The sequence below is a fragment of the Pristis pectinata genome, chromosome 33 (genome assembly GCF_009764475.1).
Source record: "Pristis pectinata isolate sPriPec2 chromosome 33, sPriPec2.1.pri, whole genome shotgun sequence".
NCBI classification, from domain to species: domain Eukaryota; kingdom Metazoa; phylum Chordata; class Chondrichthyes; order Rhinopristiformes; family Pristidae; genus Pristis; species Pristis pectinata.
The window spans coordinates 5,490,652-5,509,061 of NC_067437.1; the positions used below are offsets into that span (position 1 = coordinate 5,490,652).

Consider the following 18,410-nt stretch of genomic DNA (forward strand, 5'->3'; position numbering starts at 1 on the left):
TCAGAATGTGGCCATATGGACAGAATGCAGGTATTGGTATTAGTATTGGTTTATTATTGTCACTTGTACCGAGGTACAGTGAAAAACTTGTCTTGCATACTGATCGTACAGGTCAATTCATTACACAGTGCAGTTACATTGAGTTAGGACCAATGGGATGTTCTGGACAATTACCATTGGTGTAATACAACAAAATTCTGATAATCTGCTATCCACCTGTTTGGAAATCTCATTGGTTTAGCATCTGTTTCCCATGCTCCCTTTAAATTCCTGGGTTCTGTTTTCCATGCTCACAGGAGCCCCATTTCCCAGACTCTCTATAAACTCACAGAGTCCCATTTCCCAGACTCTTAAATTCCCTAGAGCCCCATTTTCTGGGCTCTGAGGGTTCTGGATTTTCGAGTCATAGAGTGATACAGCATGGAGACAGGCCCTTTGGCCCAACTCATCCACCCCAACCAAGGTGCCCACCTAAGCTAGTCCCATTTGCCTGTATTTAGCGCATATCCCTCTGAACCCCTCCTGTCCATATACTTATCCAAATGTCTTTTAAATGTCATTATTGTCCCCGCCTCAACTAGTTTTTCTGGCAGCTCGTTCCATATGCACATCACCCTCTGCGTGAAGGAGTTGTCCTTCAGACTTTTAAGTCTTTCCCCTCTTACGTAAACCGATGCCCCCTCTAGTTTTTGGTTCCCTTTCCCTGGGAAGGACGCTGTGCGCATTCACCCCATTTATGCCCCTCATGATTTTATACACCTCTATAAGGTCACCTCCCAGTCTCCTACGCTCCAGGGAATAAAGTCCTAGCCTGCCAAACCTCTCCTTATAACTCAGGCCCTCGAATCCTGGCAAGATTCTCGTAAATCCAATTTACAAAATTATTGGAGTTTTACTGTAGTCAGCTCCTGGGATCTTTACTGGGGAACCTTATTTACATTTCTTTCTAATCAAATAACCTAGATATGGTTTAGCTAAGGAATTTGTCCTCAATTGTGTGCTCCAGAAACATGTTATAGGCACTGTGTATTGCTCCCCAATCCTAAAATACTGTGATGTTCTGGAATGGAAGTTCTGGGAGGTGGAATTTGACGTTCACATTAGGACATGCCACTAAGGTTAGATTTCTGCTCCATGAGGAATGCTCTAAGGAGCACTTTCATATCAAAAGGCCAGTTATTCCAGACAATGGGATTGGCAACATTCTTCTGGAACATGGGCAGATGGCGTCTACTCCAGAGCAGTGCAAAGCTTGAGGCAAATACTACAGCTGTGACAAAGAAGAAGGTGCCTGTTTATCCAAACAGGTTGTGGTGCAGATTCACCTAATCAGATCCCTGGAATGTCCTGGGAGAAACAGACAGAAACCCAGATTAATTCAGACTCTAGAAATCCCTGCTTGATCCAAGGGATCACCATCACTTAGGGAAACCGTTTCTTGTCTGTGGCCACAAAATAAAACTGAGAAAGAAACTGTAAGAGTTTTATTCCGAATGTCAGAAGGCAACAATCTTCCATCCCGGCAGGCGAACCTGAGATCTTGAGCTGCGATCTCTAACAGGGCTAAAGTGAGCTGTGCATGGACAAACGGTGGAACGAGGCCTGAAAGGCCTGAGATTGGGTTCCCAAACACAGGCCTAAGGTTGGAACTAGTGTGCATATACACAGGTCCAAGTTGGAAGTTGTGTGCATATACACAGGTCCAAGGTCAGAAGTAGTGCTCATATACACAGGCCCAAGGTTGGAAATAGTGTGTATATACACATGTCCAAGATTGGAAGTAGTGTGTACATACACAGGCCCAAGGTCGGAAGTAGTGTGTATATACACAGACCCAAGGTTGGAGGTCGTGTACACAGACCCAAGGTTGGAAGTAGTGTGTGAATATACATAGGCCCAAGGTTGGAAGTCGTGTGCATATACACAGGCCCAAGGTTGGAAGTAGTGTGTATATATACACAGGTTCAAGGCTGGAAGTAGTGTGAATATACACAGACCCAAGGTTGGAAGTCGTGTGCATATACACAGGCCCAAGGTTGGAAGAAGTATGCATATACACAGGATCAGAGCTGGAAGTAGTGTGCGTATACACTGGCCCAAGGTTGGAAGAAGTGTGCAAATAGACAGGCCCAAGGTTGGAAGTAGTGATCATATACACAGGCCCAAGCCTTGTACAGAGCACACGCAGAGCTCTGATGAAAGGTCATGGACCTGAAATGTTGTCTGTTTCTCTGTCCATGGAAGCCTGAACCTGCTGAGACCATCTGGAATTTTCTGTTATAGGCAAGAGTTAACAAGCATACACACAGCACAAGCAGGCACGGCGTGGTGTGCATGAACACACCTGGAAGGTCAGGTAACCAGGGCCCCAGAGACCCACACGACCCAGAGACTACTGAAGTGTGGACTTCACTTATACAGTAACACAGATCTGTAGAGTAACAAAGGAAATTAGATTCTGGGTATTCGACCAATGTACACCGAGCTGATTGAAGACAACAGCTAAGCTGCAGAGAGAGTAAAGCAACAACCTACTCAAATGTCAGCAGTGTGGATATTGTTATGGGGAAAAGATTGAAAAAAAATGAGAATTCTTTTCCCCCACTGCTTGAAGGAGCAAGTTTTCAGAAATGTGAGCAGTTTACAGTGTTGATGATTGGCATAAAGGAACAGAGACATTGGAACATTCCTACAGGCATTTAGTTTAGAAGCCAGACAAACTGGTCATCAAACCATTGAAAAAGAAAATGGGAAAGTGTACGTGTTAAGGGCAGGAAGATGGATCACCGGTGCTATCAGCAGCAAAGAAAAGATCGCCTCAATGGTCTCAAATTGTGTTGCAAGTTTCATGAGTAGATGAGAAAGAACTAGGAGATTTGTCAAGGGACACATTAAATGGTCAATATTTCCTCTCAACAGCTGCAGAGATGTCCATGACAGATTTGCTTTCTGCTGAAGACATCAAAACAGCCCTCAATGCTTTCCAAAGTAAGTGCAATTCTTTATTTATTGATTCAAAGGGCAAGGACATTGCAACGCAAGCACTTACAATGTTTCACAACCGGTTCTCTGCAGAGGAAGGGAACCAGAGTTGGCATTCCGTGCGTGTCACCTTTCATCAAATCTCTGATAAGCCTGAAGCTTTGCTTCTCCCTCCACAGATGTTATCCGACCCACCAAACATTCAGAATAGATTCACTGTGGAGAGAAGGGATGCCATTTGGCCCATTGACTCCACGCCAGCTCCTCGTAGAGCATTCCCACCAGTCGTTGTGCCCCGCTCTTTCTCCACAGCCCTGAGAACTTCCCGAATTCTCTGCTCCTATTTCCGATCTCGACAGTATTTACTTTTGTTTTAACCCCACCCTCCCTCATCATCCTTGGGAAGATGGCGGTGAGTTATCAGGTCACAACAGTCAACCAGAGAGTTGCAGAGAGTTGTGGACACAGCCCAGTCCATCTCGGAAACCAGCCTCCCCTCCATGGATTCTGTCTACACTTCCCGCTCCCATGGGAGACCAGCCAACATAATCAAAGACCCATCCCATCCCAGACATTCTCTCTTCTCCCCCCTCCCATCGGGCAGAAGATACAAAAGGAAAACACGCACCGCCCCAGGTCAAGGACAGCTTCTCTCCCGCTGTTATTAGACCCTTGAATGGACCTCTTGTACGATAAAGATGAGCTGTTGACTTCACAATCTACCTCATCATGGCTATTGCACCTTATTTTCTACTTGCACTGCACTTCCTCTGTAAAACTACATTCTGCATTCTGTTATTACTCTTTCCTTGTACCAGCTCGACGCACTTATGTTTTGAAATGATCTGTATGGATGGCATGCCAAACCTTTTGGCATGCCATACAGTTTTTCACTGTATCTCGCTACATGTGACAATAATAAATCAATTACCACATTTGTGTGGATCTGGAGTCACATATCGCCCTTACCAAGTCAAAATGGTAGATTTCTCCCTCTAAAGGAAAATAATGAATCAAATAGATTTTTATCATTATTGTTGTTATTCACCTTTAAGTTTCTCAGCTGCCATTCTGAAATTCATTGGTTCTCTGGATCCTTGTCCAGTAACAGAAACCTTATGCAAGGAAGTGCAGCAAGACAGAAAGACAGCAAATTGCATATTTGTTCTTTATTGCCAGGGGGTTGAAGTTTTAAGCTACAGAAGTATTGTTACAGTCATACAGATTGTTGGCAAGGCCACACCTGGAGTACTGTGTACAGTTTTGTTCCTTTTTTTAAGAAAGGATGTATTAACATCAGAGGCAATCCAGAACAGGTTCACAAGGCTACATCCTGGGATGAAAGGGTTGTTTTTTCATGAATGCCTAAAAATTTTAGACCTATGTTATTTGGAATTTACAGGAGCGAGAGGCAATCTTATTGAAACGCATAAGATCCTAAGGGGGCGTAACATGGTAGATGTTGAGATGTTTTCACTAGAGGGAGAGTCACAAAGAAGGAGACATAGTTACGAGGGGGCTGAACAGTAGCTCATGCAGCTGGCTCACAGCTACAGTAACCCAGGTTTGATCCTGACCTTGGGTGCTGCCTGTGTGGAGTTTGAACATTCTCCTTGTGACCACGTGGGTTATCCCCGGGTGAACAGAGAATATAGAACATGGAACAGTACAACACAGGAACAGAACCTTCGGCCCATGATGTTGCGCCAAACTAATTAAGCTAATGACACCTAATCCCTTCTGCCTGCACATGGTCCACCTCCCTCCAATCTCTGCATATTCATGTGCCTATCTAAGAGCCTCTTAAACACCACCATTGTATCTGCCTCCACAAACACCCCATTCCAGGCACCCACCACTCTCTGTGTAAAAAAATTTGTCCAGTACATTTCCTTTGAACTTCCCCGCTCTGACCATAAATGGATGCCCTCTAGTATCGGAAACTGCATGCTCTGGATCCCCCCCACATCCCAAAGATGTGCAGGTTGGTATGTTAATTGGCCACTGTACATTACCCTTAGTGTGTAGGGAGCAGTGTGGGTTGTTGGTGGGAAGGTGGGGAGAACTCATGTAGGGTACGTTTAAATGGGTGCTTGATGGACTAGGTAAGCCAAAGGGCCTGTCTCCATGCTGTATGACTCTAAGACAAAATAAGTGGGTAGTCATTTAAAAGTGAGGTGGACAGGACATTCTTCTTGTAGAGAGTGGCGAATTTGTAGAAGTCTCTATTCCTGAGGATTGTAGAAGCTGGATCACTGCAGATACTAAATTGAAGGCTGATAATTTTTTTGAAAGATCAGGGGATTTGTGGGCTGAGACAGATCAGCCATGATCACATTGAACGGTGGGGCGGGCTTGAGGGGCCGAGTTGCCTCCTCCTGCTCCTAATTCCTTGTCTGTATCCCGGGTTTCATTTCATTTCTTCCCTTCATATTTCTTCATCTCTTGTCCCCTGCCTGTATTTTGCTTAACTACCCTCTTCTCTTCCCAGTAAGCCAGAGATCAATCCATACAGGAATTCTTCCTCTGCTCCTGGACTTGAGTGGGAGAACGGTGGTGATCCAAGTTACTGAGGGCTATACCCTTCTTCCACCAACAATGATGGTGGATAATCCTCCGGATACTCGTGAACTTAACTAGTTCCCTTTGTTGACTAATTCACTTGTGGACTTTTGGGAATTGTCTTTGATTGGTTGGAACGTGGTTGAGTACAGAGTTCATAGAACATAGAACATACAGCACAGTACAGGCCCTTCAGCCCAGAATGTTGTGCCAACATTTTATCCTGCTCTAAGATCTATCTAACCCTTCCCTCCCACATCGCCCCCACCCCCACCCCCGCATTTCTCTATCATTCATATGTCTATCTAAAAGTCTCTTAAATGTCTCTAATGTATCTGCCCCTACTACCTCTGCAGGCAGTGCATTCCACACACCCACCACTCTCTGTGTAAAAAACTTACCCCTGACATCCCCCTTATACCTTCCTCCAATCACCTTAAAATTATGTCTCCTCGTGCTAGCCATTGTTGCACTGTGAAAAAGTCTCTGACTGTCCACTCGATCTATGCCTCTTATCATCTTGTTCACCTCGATCAAGTCGCCTCTCATCCTCCTTCTCTCCAAAGAAAAAATCCCACACTCACTCAGCCTATCCTCACAAGACATGCTCTCCAATCCAGGCAATCCAGTTCATGGTTTACTAATGTGGTCATGGACTCAGATAAGCTCATGAAGGCTGACTTGGCCACTTAAAACTCTGCTTCTCTTGGTGAAACCCTGAAAGACAGCCCTATTAAACTTCCCATATAAAAACCTCACACAAGTGCTCAGTACTGTCTGAAGTGTTAATCCCAAACTACAGTTTTCTTCCGTGAAGAAAGAGTAATGCCATCTTGAAGACCAAGTTTTATGTTCTTTGAGTCTGGAAGGTGCTAATTTTAATCGATTAACCAAATTTGTCTCCGATGTTATAATGGCAGTTTGGGTGATCTGGATGGAATAAAAGTTCAGTCTGAACTCCCACTCCAGGACACCTGCTATTGCCCAGGGTAAATAGGAGATGTGAGTTATTCATCATTAGTTTCTGAATCTGGAGGTGGGACACAGGGCGAAGCAACTAAGGAAGGAAGGGTAAAAAAATTGGAAGATACAGTCCTCCGTACGTTACTGTTGAGTCTTTGGTTGAGGACATCCAACATTTTGTTTAACTGTTAATCCACCACCTCTGTTTGCCCCTTGGTTAAGCAATGCTTTAACTTCAAAGCTCTCATCATTTTTTCAACTCATTAATCTCCTCCAATACAACCCCTGAGATCTCCACACTCATCCAAACTCTGTCCCCTTTATGATCCATGAGTTTAACAGCCCCACCATTGGCAGTTGTTGAGTCCCCAGGCTCAGTATTTTGCCTCCTGAGCCTTTCCACCCCTGTGTGCTCTGCACTCATTGATACCTCATTGATAGGTCACTTGCCTTGATATCTCCTTATGTGGGTGAAACCCCTTTAAATGTTTTGCTATGTTAAGGGTGCTGTACAAATGAAAGATGTTGTCCACCGTAAGGTTTGCAAGTGAAGGTACTTTCCTCCTGACGCCATCTCTTCTGTACTATGTCTAGCACCTGGGAGCTTCAATCACAAGAGGTTCTTCGAGATGGTTGGTTTGAAGAAGAAGTCGAAGGAAGACGTGGAGAAAGTCTTTAAAATCCTCGACCAAGATCAGAGCGGCTTCATTGAAGAGTCGGAGCTCAAGTAAGACTCAATAGCACAGGATCAACAATCCGAGCATGGGACAGGACCATTGAGGGTACTAACTTGGTAGAAAGTCTCCAGAGTTGAAGAGAGTGGGGCTGAGTCATTTGACGAGCTCTCATGGCTAATGCTCCATCCTATTTTGCAGCTTATTATATTAATGTTCATCTATCCTCACATCTGCCCCAATAAGTGTTCAATCAGTTTGCAATCCTCTACATCATTTTCTACCTTCCTGCGTTCTCTGATTTCTTGAAGAGACCAATCCCATCACTCACCACCTTGAATATACTGAACAACTGAGTTCCCTCTGAGTGAAGAAATTGCTCCTCTAAATGGCCAACCCCTTATCCTAAACTCCAGACTCCTTGACCAGGAGGCATTTACCCTGCCAAACCCCCCCTTCACTCAAAGGCAACTCAGTTGCTCAGTGTATTCAAGGTGGCGACTGATGGGATTTGTCTCTTTAAGAATACAGGAAGTTAGAAAATGATGCAGAGGACTGCAAACTTATTAAACACCAGGTCTTTCTTGAGGGGTTGAGTAACCTGCAACTGAGGGCAGGGGGAGTATTTCAAGGACAGGAAATGTTGAGCAATGGAGTATTAGGGAGGTCCTTGAAATCAGAGGGACAGGTAGATTGTCAATGGACAAAGATTACAAGGGTGATGGGTTTGAGAAGATTGGGAACTCATTTGTACTTTTCCATCGACAGACATGTACTAAAGGGCTTTTCATCTGAGGGAAGAGATCTTTCTGACAGTGAAATCAAGGCAATACTTGCAGCCGGTGATGAGGATCATGACGGCAAGATTGGAAAGTCAGGTTAGTATTTTTTGTTTTATTTACTTTTTGGGATAGGGGTGTTGTTAATTGCTCTTTACAATGGGCTGTAGAGCTGTGTGTGTGTGTATGTGAGAGATGGAGAGTGAGTGAGAGAGTGAGAAAGATGAGAGAGTGAGTGAGAGTGAGTGAGAGAGTGAGAGTGAGGGAAAATGAGTGAGAAAGAGTGTGAGAGAGAGAGATAGATAGGGGAGAGATAGAGAGAGAGAGACAGAGAGAGAGAGAGACAGAGAGAGTTCTAGGATTTAGATTCAGTGACAATGCAGGAGGGCTGATATATTTCCAAGTCAACATGATATGTGACTTGGAGAGAAACCTGTAGGTGACGGTGGTCCCCTGTGCCCGTCGCCCTTGTCCTTCATGTTGGCACATACCAAAGGTTTCGAGGCGTAGGCTGGGTGAGTCACTGCAGTGGCTGCAGATGGTACAAACTGCAGCCACATGCTACTGAGCTCCTCAAGTGTTGCTGCAGCTGAACTCATCCAAGCAAACAGAGAGTATTCCCTTATGTTCTTGACCTATGTTTGTATATGGGGTGTCAGGAGGTGAGTCACTCACCAGAACATACCCTGAAGTATTTATATAGCTGGTCCAGTTGAGATTCTGCTCACTGGGGACCCCTAAGATGCTGTTGATGGAGGACTCAACAATGGTGATGCCCATACCATTGGTTGGCTGTGGGTCATAATGGCAAACATTATATGCTTGATAATAAAAACAGAAAAGCACTAACCCAAAAATGTGCAAATTGTTACCTCATGCAAGTACTCCTCCAGACCTGGCAGTATGGAACACAAGGCAAGCAAGGGAAGAACTTCACTACACCACTCATTCACCTTCACTGCCAAGAAACAGCTTGCAATCATAGTGATTACTTGACCCTCAACCCACTAACCTTTCCTTCACTCTTTAAGAACTCAATGGTCTGGTCTCACCCTGATCACTGTGGCCAATTCTGGGCATCGCTTTGAGAAGGATGTCCAGGCTTTGGAGAGTGTGATGAGGATAGACAGGGGGATCTGACAGTCCTCCTTAGACCAGAAAAGGAAGATTTAACTTAAAGGATTCAAAGTCACCATGGGATTAGATAAAGAGACACAGTGTCAGGATGGTTGGGTCATCAATGGATCCAGATGTAAGGAACTTGGCTTTGGAAACACCAATGAAATAAGGGCAGGCACGGTAGTGTAGTGGTTACAGTAACACTATTACAGCGCCAGCCACCCGGGTTCAATTCTGGCCACTGCCTGTAAGGAGTTTGTACATTCTCTCCATGTCTGCATGGGTTTTCTCCGGGTGTTCTGGTTTCCTCCCACGTTCCAAAAGACGTACGGGTTAGGAAGTTGTGGGCATGCTATGTTGGCATCGGAAGCGTGGAGACACTTGTGGGCTGCCCCCAAAAAACTCTACGCAAAAGATGGATTTCACTGTGTGTTTCGATGTACATGTGACTAATAAAGATGTCTTATTTTAATTCGATAAATGTAATCTGAAGGGCACTGCCTGAGAGAGTGGTCAAGGCTGGTACAATAGTAAGTTTCAAAGCATTAGAAATGCTTGAAGAGTGAACAATTTGCAGGGTTGTAGGGAGCAAGGAGGAGAAGTTCGTTCAAATTGCTAGCACAGGTCCTGTGGGATGAATGGCTTCCTGTACTCTGTTGGCCAAAGATTCTGAGTCTGCAATGAATCTACCATCCCCTAAATTACTCCTTAAAACCTACCCTTCTTGACCATGCTGCCGGTCACTTCTGGTTTCCTTACCCTGAAATTCAGTTTGATCAGTACCATGAGACGTGTTCCTGCCTTAAAGCAAACACAAGTAGTTGCCATCGAAGCATTCAAAAGGGGGATGGATAGATGTTCGGGAGATGGGAACAATTCAAGGAACAAGCGTTAGAAAGACAGAACCAATGTCAACAGCAAACTGTGCCGTTCTGTGGTATTGGTAGGTTTGCCAAGTCGTTTGAAAATTTCAATTTGACAACTTACTCCACTCTTTTCCTCTGTTCTTTCTCCTTTTGCAGAATTTGCCAATCTTGTGGCTCAAGCGTGAGAGATCTGAACCAAGCCAAGACGCCAAGAGCCCTCACCGTCCGATTCAGAAAGGACCTCTGGGGAAAACCTCAGTTAATGAAAAGTCCATATAGTTCCTTCTATTTATTTGTACATTTTATACTCGTGTTTGTGCCGGAAGATGCTGTCAAACAAATAAATGTCAAAGGATAATTTGGTCCCACAAAAATGGCCTCCGTCTCTTTCATTTGGTGTTCAAGCTTATCTCCAACAAACTCCAGGCCTTTACATCATCCACCCTAACCCCTGACCCTTGGCACTACCCAACAGCACCTCTTTTTTTTTAAATTTTATTTACAGCGTGGTAACAGGCCCTTCCAGCCCAACGAGTCCGTGCCACCCATTCTAAACCCCAAATTAACCTACCCGTACGTCTTTAGAATGTGGGAGGAAACCAGAGTACCCAGCAGAAACCCACGCAGACATGGAAGAACGTACAAGCTCCTTACAGACAGTGACAGGAATCGAACCCCAATCGCTGGCGCTGTAATAGCGTCGCGCTAACCGCTAAGCTACCATGCCGCCTTTGTTGGCTTCTCCAGGACGGTACATTCTGGGGCCATTTGTAAATTGACTGGGGTAATCCCACAAGTGCAAGGCCTTCTGTCAGAGGGGGGAGTTGAATGTCCCCACAGTGACAATGAAGCCTTCTTTACTCATGTACTGGAGGCAAGTTTCTTTAGCAAGGCAGTTTATCACACTTCTGTCATTACCCTTGAGAGATAGTAGTGAGCAGTCTTCATACAGTCCTTCTGTTGAAGGCACCCTCACAATTCATTTTGGGAGGGAGTTCCAGGATTTATACTCCCATATTTTTTCACAACATAGGAGGCTACTCAGCCCATCAAGTCTATGCTAACACCCAGAACAATCCCATTCCCCCACTCACGTATTTCCCCTGTAACATATTCTCTGGGTACAAGTGACAATAATAAACCAATTCCAATCTCAATTCCCCATCAACTCCCCCCAGATTCTACAACTCACCTACACATTTGGGGCAACCTACAGCAGCCAATTAACCGACCAACCCATTCATGTTACGAATGTGGGAGGAAACTGGAGCACCCAGGGAGAAACCCATGCGGTCACAGGGAGAGCGTGCAAACACCACTTAGACAGCACCTGAGGTCAAGATCGAATCCAGGTTTTCAGTGCTGGTTCACAGCAGCTTTACCAGCTGCTGCCTCTGTGCCTTTAGACTCTGGGAAGATGAAGGAGACAGCAATATACTTCCAGATCAGGACAGAATGCTCTTGGAGGCAAATATGCAGGGAGTGGTGCGTCTGGATTTCATAGGTTTGGGAGGTCCCATTGGAATAGTCTCAGTAATGGTACTTAGTAAAGTCCCCTCCATAGATTCTTGTCTACACTTCTTGCTGCCTCAGCAAACCAGCCAACATCATCAAAGACCCCTCTCACCCCAGACATTCTCTCTTCTCCCTCCTCCCATCGGGCAGAAGATACAAAGCCTGAAAGCGCGTACCACCAGGCTCAAGCACAGCTTCTATCCCACTGTTATAAGACAATTGAATAGATCCCTAGTACAATAAGATTGACCCTTAGACTCACAATCTACCTCGTCATGGCCTTGCACCTTATTGTCTGCCTGCACTGCACTTTCTCTATAACTGCAACATTTTATTCTGTTATTGTTTTCCCTTGTACTACCTCAATGCACTGTTGTAATAAAATGATCTGTATGGATGGCATGAAAAACAAAGTTTTTCACTGTACCTCAGTACATGTGACAATAATAAACCAATTTACCCATTTAACGGAGAAAAAGGCAAAGTCAAGTCGAGTTTATTGCCATGTGCACAAGTCCATGTGTGCACAGGTGCAATGAAAAACTTACTTGCAGCAGCATCACAGGCATATAGCATCAGATAAGCAGCATTTGCAAGGAAAACATAAATTAAACATAAATTATGCATAACTTTTACAAGAAGGAACACAATTAGAACCAAAAAAAAGGTCCATTTTAGTGCAAAGTGATCAAAGTAGTCAACGTTGCTAAACTGTAGTGATTGGTAGATACGATCAGAGGGGAGGTGTGGAAGACAGTGTTTTACCCAGGGAACTGGCGTCTGGAACTCAGCGCCTGAAGGGGCAGTGAATTCAAAAGCCCTCACTAAAGAAAAAATTACTCAAATGACCTAATCCCTACAGAGCCTGAGAAGCAAAATTAGCCGTAAAGGCTGTGGTGCAGCCAGTATGAAAGGGATGGGTTGAATGGCTTCCTTGTGCTCTGTGAATTTCTATGATTCTGCACTCAAAAACTGAAGAATAACATTTACAAATAGTTGCATTTTATTTATTGTGAGTGGGAGTTAGGGTTTAACACTGGGAAGTGATCCAGTGCATTTTGGGTGACAACTGATTCTCCTATTCTTTTGTTCAAGGCTTTTGTGAATCTCTCGTGACTGTGATATTCTTCTTGCTCCTTGGCCATTGAGAGGAATGGAGAAAGTGTGCAGTCAGCCACACTATCAACAGCTATCTTCCAGGTCACTGGTTTGCTTGAGATTGGTTGTATCTAGTTACTCCAACATCTCTTCCCAAGTTCGCCAGTGTTACTGAAAGAACGTCACATGGGAAAATGGATCAGATTTATCCTTTGTACTATGGCAGGTCCATCTGGAGGGTAATGGGCTCTTTGGACCTAGTCGTCCCCAGTGTCTCAATTTCAAGGTACATCTGTGGAGAAAAGTATAGAAAGTTGTGCTGCATTATGTGGGAGTTGGCTTAATCCAAGAATTAGTGTCACATAACCATGGAGCAGTACAGCACGGATACAGGCCCTTTGGCCCAACCAGTCCATGCCAACTACGTTGTCCACCAAGCTAGTCCCAATTTCCTGCATCTGGCCCATATGCCTCCAGGCCCCTCCCCTCTATGTACCTATCCAAGTGCTTCTTAAATGATATTGTACCTGCCTCAACTACTTCCCCTGGCAGCTCGTTCCATATACTCACCACCCTCTGCGTGAAAAAGTTGCCCCTCAGCTCCCTTTTAAATCTTTCCCCTCTCACCCTAAATCTAAGATAAGATAGATGAGATAAGATATCTTTATTGGTCATAGGTACATCGAAATACACAGTGAAATACAACTTTTGCATAGAGTGTTCTGGGGGCAGCCCACAATTGTCACCACGCTTCCGGCGCCAACATAGCACGCCCACAACTTCCTAACCCGTGCGTCTTTTGGAATGTGGGAGGAAACCGGAGCACCCAGAGGAAACCCACGCAGACACGGGGAGAACGTACAAACTCCTTACAGACAGCGGCCGGATTTGAACCCGGGTCACTGGCGCTGTAATAGTGTTATGCTAACCGCTACACTACCGTGCCTGCCTAGTACGTCCCCTAGTTTTGGACTCCCCTACCCTGGGGAAAAGACTGTTATCATCCATCTTATCTGTGTCTCTCATAATTTTAATTTTAAGGTCCCCCCTCATTCTCCTACGTTCCAAGGAATAAAGTCCTAGCCTGGCCAACCTCTCCCTATAACTCAGGCCATCTTGTCCTGGCAACATCCTCGTAAACCTTTTCTGCACTCTTTCCAGTTTAACCACGCCTTTTCTGTAACAGGGTGACCAAAACTGTACACAGTACTCCAAGTGCGGCCTCGCCAATGACTTGTATGACTGCAACGTAATTCTTTATACAAACAAGCCCGGGAGGCTCCAGACTTCCCAGGAGCACCTGTATGTTTCTACAACAGCTGCTGAGGGTATGTATTAACAGGATACAGGTCACAGTCAGGCAGCACGGAAAAAGGTTCTTCCCTCCCACCTCTTCCACGCTAATTATCAAATTGCCCAACCAAACTAATCCAATTTACCAGCACTTGGTCCATCAGTTTCTACACCTTGGTCTTTCAAGTGCTCCTCTAGATACTTCTTAGATGTGCTGAGAGTCTTTACCTCCTTGGGTCACAAGGTCAGCAATAAGTTCTCATCACCAACTCCTCTGGAGGGGGAGATTTTGTTTGGGTGTTGTCGGTAAGGCTAGCATTTATCGTCCGTCACCAGAAGCTGCTGTGGCCATTGCAGTGAAGGTTCTTTCACTGAGAAGGACACAAGTAGAGGGGATATGGGAACATCACCTTCTGTAGGATCCCCTCTAAATCGCTCGCCATCCTGACTAGGAAATGTAACACCATTCCTTTATCCTCATGGGTGTTAAATCCTGAATGAAAATAGCACTCTACTGGGAAGTGTGCGGGATAGAGGGGTTGAGGGGAGGGGTGCAGGTGTGCAGGTGAAGATGGATGATGGCAAATCCATGGCCATCCCTTTCCCATTCTGCTGTATGACATGGAAAGCCTCATGCTTGGGTGCCTAATCAATGTTTTTACCTTGTAATACCTCAATGCACTCTGTACTACCTCAATGCACTCTGCGCTACCTCAATGCACTCTGTACTACCTCATGGCACTCTGTACTACCTCAATGCACTGTGTAATGAATTGATCTGTACGAACGGTATGCAAGACAAGTTTTTCACTGTACCTCAGTAAAAGTGACAATAATAAACCAATACCAATAACAATGACAAGTGGAGAAATGAGGTGCCGCTCACAACAGATCTGAAGGGATGGGTTGACATGAGGTGTTCTGGCACTCATGATCCCACTTTGAGGCAGGTGACATTATATATCACTTGGCTTGCCCTATTAATCGAAATGGAGACCAGTACTCTCTCACTTCGGCGTCCCTTCCTTAATTGGATTTCACCATCTGATGGCTTCCACAGAATCAGAGGCTGGCCATTCTGACCAACATCTCCACACTGGACTTGTGGAAACTTCCTTCCTTACTTCAGTGTGTCTCATCAGTAACAATACTACCTGACGTTCTGCTCCACTCTGAGACGTGGATACTCACAGGAGTCTGAGAGCACCAGGCAAATCTGTAGGACCCAAGGACTGTGGCCATGGCAACCTTCATCATCATGATGCTGAATTCACTCCCGACACAGCCTAGGGGTCCAAGGCCAAAGGGCAGGTAGCAGTGAGGGTCACGAGCATCTTCTTCTTCTCTGGTGAACCTATGTACAATGAAAGATAATAAGTCAATGACCCAGCTGAATAGGACTCAACAAGGAGGAGATCTTCTCTACAGGACCTTTGGAATTCTTTTCAGCAAAGTGCTCCAATGCACAGGATTTAAGAGGCTGCAGAGGCTTATAGACTCAGCCAGCTCCATCACGGACACAACCCTCCCCACCATTGAGGACATCTTCAAGAGGTGGTGCTTCAAGAGGGCGGCATCCATCACTAAGGACCCTCACCATCTGGGACATGCCTCCTTCTCGTTACTACCATTGGGGAGGAGGTACAGGAGCCTGAAGACCCACACTCAATGATTCAGTAACAGCTTCTTCCCCTCTGCCATCAGATTTCTGAACGATCCATGAACCCATGAACACTACCTCGTTATTCCTTTATTTTTGCACTATTTATTTATTTTGTAATTTATAGTAATTTTATGTCTTTGTACTGTACTGCTGCTGCAAAACAACAAATTTCATGTCATAAGACAGGATCATCTGGATGGCATGGCCCTGATGGTGGGGATCTTTGATGATGGATATTGCCTTCTTGAGGCAGCGCCTCCTGTAGATACCGATGGTGGAGAAGGATGTTCCCGTGATGTATTGGGCTGAGCCCACTGCTCTCTGCAGCTTCTTGCGTTCCTGTGCATTCGAATTGCCATACCAGACCATGATGCAACCAGTCAGGACACTTTCAACAGTACATCTGTAGAAGTTAGTTAGAGTGTTCGGTGACAAGCTGAACCTCCTTAACCTTCTAAGAAAGTAAAGACACTGGCACGCCTTCCTTGTGATTGCATCTATATCTGGGCCCACGACAGGTCATTCGATATGTTAACGCCCAGGAACTTAAAGCTGCTGGCTCTCTCCACTGCCAATCCACCAATGTAGACTGGCACATGTCCACCCTCCTTCCCCTGCCCGAAGTCAACAATCAGTTCTTTAGTTTTGCTGACGTTGAGAGAGAAGTTGTTGTTGCAGCACCACTCAACCAGGTCCTGTCCACTGAATCACCGCCACCCGTGTTTCGTCCAACAACAGTGGTGTCATCGGCGAGTTTGTATATGGCAGTGGAGCTGTGATTAGCCACACAGTCATGTGTGTATAGGGGGATAAACACGCAGCTTTGAAGTGCACCTGTGTTGATGGTCACTGAGGAGGAGATTTATAAGGGTGCCCCTAGGGAGTAGGTGGCTGGTGGAAGAACTGGTGAGTGCTAATGGGCATGTGTAGGTTACAGGGAGGTGAATAATGGATTACCCTGAGAGCTGGCATATACTGAAGGGCCGAATAGCCTCGTGTAGGTGGGTGGTGGTTGGAGAGCAGTTGGTGGGAACTTGGGGGAATAAAATGGGATTGGCGTAAATGGGTGCTTGCTTAGTACGGACTTGGTGGGCCGAAGGGCCTGTTTCTGTGCTGAATGACTCTATGGCTCTGAAATCCAGTGGGGTCTGCAGCCATGGGTCATTCTGAATCTGGATTCCTAAGGGATGGCACGTGATCGCCAAAAGTGTGCAGTGCGTGGTCAGTCGTGCGCAGGGTTTGAAGATTCGGGCAGTCGAGGCTTCCGCCTGAGCCGATTACTTGCCCCTCTTCTGGGGTTACGTCCGTGCCCGTGTGTCCCTGGAGAAGGAGCACGTGGTATCCACGGATACAGTGAGGGATTTCTGGGACAGGTGGGCGCCACAGGGGCTCAAGCACGTTCTGGATAGCAATGACCGTGTTATAATTTGGAACTGTAAATAGTGCGCATCATGAAGTACCGTAATATTAAATGTGATCCTGTAATCACTGAATAAACCAGCTTTGGAAAAGGGAAAAAAAAGGTCTGAAGATTGCAACAGTGAGAGTTTGGCAGAGGGTGCATTAAAATCTCTGAGCAGATTTGTTGAAGTATCCTGATGTGTGGCTGAAAATCTCCACGTGATAAAGACGTCAACCTTTTAGCAATCCTCTATACCCTGAAAACTCTCCAATGATTATTCAGTAAAGCAAACAAGTTTTGTGTAAACGAGACAGTTTCTAGGCTGTAAGCAGACAAAATGGTCTAAATGAATGGCACGCAAAACAAAGTTTTTCACTGTACCTCGGGTACATGTGACAATAATAAACCAATTTACCAATTTACCAATTTAATGTAGTAAAGTCAAAGTCAAGTTTATTGCCATGTGCACAAGTACATGTAGACACAGATGCAATGAAAAACTCACTTGCAGCAGCATCACAGGCACAGAGCATCATTTGCAAGGAAAATATAAATTAAACATAAATAGATTCAGAATGACCTGGTTACCTCAGAGGGTTAAACTTGCATGGATGATCCCAGAACTCCTGACTGTGGTGCATCACCCAGACCGGCACTACGACCTGTATCCCTCTGGGAATTTTCACCTGGTACACCTCCGTCGATTTTGTACAGGTTGCCTGGACCCAGACCACAGGAGGAAACAGTCGCAGTGTTTCCCTGACAACCATGTCCAGGAATTCCATCCCTGCAATACTTTCATACGTAAAACCCTTTTATTAAAAAAAGAGAAATGAAAACAACAATAAATATTAAGAAATTCCTTGCAAAATACATAGTTGCGGCCATTTCAATAATATATCATTTATCTTTTGGTAAAGAAACAATTTTATTCTTAAGGGTGAACATGTTGCCATATCGTGGCCTTGGAAAGTAAGAATCAGAGATGACTGTGAGCAGGCCAGTTCCCTGTTTCAAGAAGTTGTACAAGTGCTTCAGGGCACCAGGGGAAGGGAAAACAAATAAGATGCTGGAGGAACTCAGCGGGTCAGGCAGCATCTGTGGAGGGAAATGGACAGTCAACGTTTCGGGTCAAGATCCTTCACCAGGACTGAAAGTTAAAGGGGAGGTAGCCGGTATAAAGGGGTGAGGGGAAGGGGTGGAGTAAGAACTGGCAGGCGATAGGTGGATCCAGGTGAGGAGGGGGTGATAGGCAGATGGAGGAGGGGAGAGTGGGAATAGCGACTGGGAGGTGAGAGGTGGAGGCAACAAGGGGCTGCAGATGGTGGAAACTGAGAGGAGAGGAAGGTGGAGCCTGGAACCAAATAAGGGAGGTGGGGAGGGGCAGATGGGAACGGGGGGGGGGGGGGGGAGAGGAGGGTTTGGGTTATGGGGGTGGGGTGGGCGTAGGAGGAACTGGCGTCCATCAGGAGGAGAGAGAAAAGGGACAGAGGG

The 18,410-nt window shown here is 45.5% G+C and overlaps 2 protein-coding genes across 2 annotated transcripts in view; one reads left to right on the top strand and one right to left on the bottom strand.

The window, feature by feature from the left end:
• The first annotated feature begins 2,927 nt into the window (after positions 1-2,927).
• LOC127585406 (parvalbumin, muscle-like) lies at positions 2,928-10,130 on the top strand. Its single transcript, XM_052042831.1, has 4 exons — positions 2,928-2,988; positions 7,102-7,234; positions 7,950-8,059; positions 10,102-10,130. Exons 1-4 carry the CDS (start codon positions 2,928-2,930, stop codon positions 10,128-10,130), a joined length of 333 nt encoding a protein of 110 aa, XP_051898791.1.
• Positions 10,131-11,312: 1,182 nt separating this feature from the next.
• The window catches only part of LOC127585407 (cytochrome P450 3A24-like), a 40,054-nt gene continuing 32,956 nt past the window's right edge, over positions 11,313-18,410 (bottom strand). Inside the window, exons 11-13 of the mRNA XM_052042832.1 lie at positions 17,505-17,728; positions 15,043-15,205; positions 11,313-11,354 (exon numbers count right to left, since the gene is read on the bottom strand). Coding sequence (XP_051898792.1) covers positions 11,313-11,354; positions 15,043-15,205; positions 17,505-17,728 — 429 coding nt within the window. The remainder of the gene's footprint in view (positions 11,355-15,042; positions 15,206-17,504; positions 17,729-18,410) is intronic.